The sequence below is a fragment of the Rhincodon typus genome, chromosome 18 (assembly GCF_021869965.1).
Source record: "Rhincodon typus isolate 14 chromosome 18, sRhiTyp1.1, whole genome shotgun sequence".
NCBI classification, from domain to species: Eukaryota; Metazoa; Chordata; class Chondrichthyes; order Orectolobiformes; family Rhincodontidae; genus Rhincodon; species Rhincodon typus.
Window position 1 is genome coordinate 7,274,563 of NC_063349.1, and position 5,929 is coordinate 7,280,491.

The 5,929-nt window shown below is 40.0% G+C and overlaps 1 protein-coding gene across 1 annotated transcript in view; it reads right to left on the bottom strand.

The window, feature by feature from the left end:
* Positions 1 to 1,488: 1,488 nt before the first annotated feature.
* The window catches only part of avpr2b.1 (arginine vasopressin receptor 2b, tandem duplicate, 1), a 10,863-nt gene continuing 6,422 nt past the window's right edge, over positions 1,489 to 5,929 (bottom strand). The window contains exon 2 of the mRNA XM_020523039.2: positions 1,489 to 1,944. Within this exon, the coding sequence (XP_020378628.2) occupies positions 1,748 to 1,944 (197 nt within the window). The 3' untranslated portion in view covers positions 1,489 to 1,747. The remainder of the gene's footprint in view (positions 1,945 to 5,929) is intronic.

A 5,929-nucleotide genomic window follows, 5' to 3' on the forward strand; every position in this document is an offset into this window, starting at 1 on the left:
AATATTCTCATTCAACCAAGCTAGACACACAGTTCAGCCACTCTAAATGCATTAGAATTCAGAATCAATCAGCGAGATGCTATTTTCCCAAAGATAACAAAACAGCAGCCATGATCAGACAGCAATTTCTGGCTGATTAATAACCCACCTGTTCTCTGTATTATTTGCTATGAGATTCAAGCAATTTTATTGTTGAGCACCATTAGCCTCACTTTTAATTTAGCAGTCAATTTCGGCCCACTTTATATATAGCTGTGTATATCAGAATTTGGGGGCAACAGTACTGCACGACTAGTTGGTTACCTTGGACAGCTGGTTTGTGATGCAATTCCCATACTGCCTGAGGTTACAATGAAGGATTCTCCTTCTCAACTTTTCCCATTGCCTGAGGAGTGGTGACCCTCAAGTTAAACCACCAGCAGTCATCTCTCTGTAATGAGAGAACAACCCTATGGATAAGAGTAACTTTACCTTGAATGCACAATATTTGGACAATTCAGAGTTTATTTACTGATCTATCTCTAACTGTGAGCGTGTGATGTGAAGTGCTCCATTCTTTGGGTCTATGACCCTCACCTCTATAAGGCTGAAACATGCTTTAGAGAAGAATTAACATTTTTGGGTTTTTCTGGAAGAGATACATTTTGTCTTTGCAACTTGGAAGTTAACTGTCAGTCATCAGTATCTTGTGTGTTCTCTCTGGCAACACCCCTACCAATCAGAATCCACTAGTCATCCAATCAGTAGTCTCATTACATTCAGAATAAATGGTGTTTTCTGTTTATGTTGCTAATTCTTGTGAATTGGCCAGATGAGTTGAAAATGAAAGGCTTTGACAAAATGTGTTTTTTTTTTCAGCAATATGTGAGGACTGTGGTATCAAATGACTAATATTTGGTTCTTGCAAGTATTGGTCAGATGATACGAAAGATCATGCATGAGTATCATGTATGGCTTTAGGAACACCAACTTCTCTGTCAACATTTTAATTTTGAATTTAGTACAGGTAAATTAAAATAGTCATGCATAAATGTCACTTAGTGTCACTTAACTTCTTAACTATCTGAAAAGCATTGAATTATTTGGACATAAGTTTTGACAAACCTAAAAGTCTTACCTTTTCAGTGGCATTATCATTGAATGTTCTTAAACTCGTGTTTAGAGTGATAAAACTGGACAACCCTGCAAGCATTTTCCATTCCCTAATTCTGTATATTGAGAACCGTGACCTACATTATGTAGAAATCAGAGGACAAGAAAGTTTTTGTCACAGCAAGTATATCTTTGTTGAGAGCAAATCAAGGATGTGTCTGTTGGACCTAATGGAACATAAGAGTTATCTCATCTCCTCTCATCTAGGAGTGATTCATACTTCTATTAGAATAAAATTTTGTTGAATTCTATTATGTGTAATCAATGGGTTATGTTGGAAAGAATATTAAACCTGCCAAAAAACATGATGAATGTACCAGTGTTAAATACAAATTGTTGGTGTTAAAATTGATGACTGATTTTGAACTTTATTAATTGAAAAAAAAGAACATGCTAGAAATTGAAAACATGTTCTTCTGGGTCAGATATTAACCCACCCAGAAACCCATTCAATTGCACCAAGTTAAAATCAGGTTCTCAGGCAATTAAAGAAAGAATACATCTTAGTTGGGAATAAAACAGGATTTTCTTAACTTTTCTTCAATGTTTCTTATTTCTGATTGTTTTAGTGAATGGGATCTGAGTTTCTGCCTTATTAGACTGCGGTAAAGACATCTGCAGAGTCCTTGTCAACCAGATTGACGCAAGTTGTGATGGCTGACTCTTTTCGAACTGGGCAGCGTGATTGGTGTTTGGTACAACATGGGATTTTTCCACAGAAATACATGTATATCCAGGGATTTGTACAACTGTTTAAATTCCCCAACAGCATGAGGATGGTGAAAACAGCACCTGTGAACAAAGAAGAGAAATTAAGTGAAGGTAGCTGTCACAAACGAACATCTCAGGGTGAAGCTCTGTTGCCACTCTGGTGACATTAGCTAATAGTTTCAGATTGCACAGACAGACGTATGAGTGTCTGAATCAGAACCTTGTCTGAATCTTGAGAACAACAATTTTCTTTTCATTCATTCAGAGGATGAGGGTGCTCCTGGCTAGGCCAGCATTTATTGCCCATCCCTAATTGTCCAGACCGGAGTTAAGAGTCAACCTCACTGCTGTGGGTCCAGTGTCACATGTAGGCCAGACCCAGGTAAGGATGGCAGTTTCCTTCCTTAATGGGTATTAGACGATAGGTGTGCACAGCTTTGCAGTCTTTGCCTCTCTTCTGAATGCAATTTTTTCACTTGTCAAATGCAAATCACATTTTGGAAATTTAATTTTTCCAACTTATTGATATTTGGAAACAAAAAGGGTCATTTCTATCCTCTCTATCATGACAAAGGAACTCTTCAGAGCTGGAGTTCCCCACAGCTCTGCTGAGTTTTATTGTTGCTGATCTGGAAATGGGTGGCAGTAATCAATAGAAAGCAATTTAACTCTGACTGCCTAACTTCCAGAAGTTCCAGTTTCAGACCACTAAAGTACTGTAGCTGCAGCTAATATTTTTTCGGTAACACAAATATGAGCATTTTTCTTCTACACTGACAAATAATAATGCTATGGCAGTGAGTTTATCTTGGTGCTGTTTTCCACAAGTTGGCAACGAAGAAATGCAATGTTCAAGCTAAGGTAGTTCTATGCCATCACTGGCTACCATGGGAGTAAATAATTCTCTTTTATGCAAACAAAACCTTTGAAAGGAGCAATCTCTTTCTTTGGGTCCTATTTCAATCAGTTTCCCTAGTCTGAATACACAGTGTGCTTTCAGACAGTTGTACTTTAAGTGCAAAATTTTCAATTGAGATGCATCTTGAATTAACCATACTGAGGGGCAAGAGTTTGTAAGATCTCTGTTTGTTTACATTATAGGAAAGTTTGCTACATTTTTTTCTCTTCCCTAAGATCATAAAAAGAGTTTAAAGAATTGAACCATCAAGCCAGACACCAACCAGGCTTAGAGATTTATCATCATTTCCTTCATTGTCACTGGGTCAAAACTCCTGGAAATTGATGACTTTACCAAACAGACCACAGTTGTTCAAGAGGAAAATTAACCATCATCTTCTCACAGGCATCTGGGGAAGTGCAATAAGTGATGGCCTCACAAGTAATGCCCATATCCCAAAATGAATATAGTAAAAACTCATGTCTGATCTGTTCATACGTTGGTTCCACTAAAAGAAGCAAACAGAAGGAATGTAAGTGCTGCCTTTCCCATGTTAATAATTGGAACTAAAGCAAACATTTCTTTCCCACAGATCTATAGAGGTGGTATGTACACATTGCTCTGTCTTCTGCACTCAAACCCCAGTATCTGCACAGTAAATTCAAAGATTTTCTATTAATTGCTCCATAGTTTATGTTCATAATTGATTCCCGTGAAGTTAATTTCAAATAGCTATAAATAGATTAATGTGCAAAGTCTCAGCGGCAGACTTGTCCGAATTATCCAGGGTTTGGAGATAAAGGAACATCTCCAAGTGCTGTATCTGCCCTATTCATTGGAGCAGTGCTGAATGAAGATCCTCTGACAATCCCGAACCACCTATTGTATTTATGTCTAAGACAGAGATAGATAGGTTCTTGGTTAGTAAGAGGATAAAGTTTGGCGGGAGAAGGCAGGAAGGTGTAGATAAACTTATTAGCCATGATCCAATGGTGGAGCAGTCTCGATGGGCTGAATGGCATAATTATGCTCCTATATGATCCAAGTACACAATTACATTCTTACAGTGCTTCCAACTGAGTACAGAATGTATGTACCTGCGGTGGCGCTTGCCCCCAAACCAAAGTAGAGACTGCAGCACGGGAACCAGGCTGACATTCCAACGCACTGTTGAGGGAGGGTTAAGCTATCGGAAGAACCAAAACATAATTTGTTGGGAAAGCTCGGCAGGTCTAGCAGCATCTGTGAGGAAAAATCAGAGTTAACGTTTCCTCGGAACTGAGGAAGGGTCACCGGACCCGAAACGTTAACTCTGATTTTTCTTTTCATAGATGCTGCCAGAGCTGCTGAGCTTTTCTAGCAACTTCTGTTTTTGTTCCTGATTTACAACATCTGTGGTTCTTTCGGTTTTTATTTCCTTCTGATTGGTTTGAGATCTTGAGCAGGTGATACGCTGTGGACAGGAGAGACTTGAAATGGTGACAAGGCATTAGGAGGTAAATTTAGACTAAGTAGATCATTCTATGCCCTTTCACAATGACCTTGATCATTTCCAGCAGGTTGTTGGGGCATTTTACCATCCTGTCTAGTATTTGTTATTTAAAGGACTGAATGGCCTACTCCTGAACTGAATTTTTATTCATGTTCATTTCTGTTTGTATGATCTTACCCAAAAGATTGCAGTCTCTGTCAATTCTCTCCAGAAAAGTTCTCAATGCTGCGGGACAATTCAAAATGTTAACACTAAGATGCAGACTCATTGAGCTGAGGGTATGATTCTAGAGATAGATAGATGTCTGTTGTGTGAGGAATATTTAGAGATCTAGTACAAGGCTATTAAATAAAGTTGAAGTACTGATTCACCAAGATTTAAATTTTATTTTGTTCATTCACAAGATTTGGGCATCTCTGGCTAGGCCGGCATTTATTACCCATCCTTAATTGGTCAGAGGGCAATTGAGAGTCAACCACATTGTTATGGGTCTGGAGTCACATGTAGGCCAGAGCAGGTAAGAATGGCAGTTAAAAACTGAAAGAACTGCAGATGCGGTGAATCAGAAACAAGAGAAATTGCTGGAAAAGCTCAGCAGGTCTGGCAGCATCTGTGGAGAGATGCAACTTCTGTTTTTCTTTAAGGATGGCAGTTTCCTTTCCTAAAGGACAGTAGTGAACCAGATAAATTTTTCCAACAATCCACATGGCTTCATGATCATTAGATTCTTAATTTCAGATTTATTTTATTATTGACTTCAAAGTCCACCATCTGCCTTGGCAGGATTCGAACCCAGGTCCCCAGAACATTAGCTGGGTCTACGACTGCCAGAGCAGGCTTGACGGGTTGAATGGCTTCTGCCTGTTCCTACACCATTGACTTTAGGAGTCTGATCCTCAAAGAAACACATTGATTTTTGATATGCACTTCCATATTTCAATTCAGACGACAAAATGCAGTGTCTTGAAGCTGGTGCAGAAAATGACTGTATGCCCACTTTTATAAAATCACTCATCCCTTTCTTTCAGCTCATTGGTAATGTGAATACTGGGATGCATTCCAGCTCCCAGTATTGCAGAGCTCACTCTTGGCTCCGATCCACTGAGCTAACCTAATTTGGATAAACACGGATTTGTGGTGAGGATCGTGTGTTTATCCCCAGCTGATACAGACAAACAGGCAGGAAGCAGAAAGCAGCAGTCAAAGACCATGTTGCAGAAACATTAGATTAACTACAAGGCTGTTCAGTTTACAATTCTGGGAGAAAGCAATCCATTGGCGCTCCTTGGGGCCGTGGCTGCGATTCCAGGCCAATTATAACCAGTTTAAGCTCCTCACCATTGAAAACGCATTAGCCTAATCGATCCTGATTAACCTTGTGTTTTTTTCTGCTGCCAGACTCAGTTAAGACAAATGAAAACAGGACGCCGTTGGTGGTAGCTTGGAGAGCAAGCCTCGAGAGTGTAGAGTAAAGGGTTAACTATACCTTTATTCCAAGATGTGGAGGTACTGGTGGTGGACGGGGGGGGGGGGGGGGGGGGTGGGGCGCAAAGTCAGATGCCACACAACACCAGGTTATAGTCCGAGACAACAAGGTGCAGGGCTGGATGAACACAGCAGGCCAAGCAGCATCAAGCCTCTCTGCTCCTATGATGCTGCTTGGCCTGCTGTGTTCA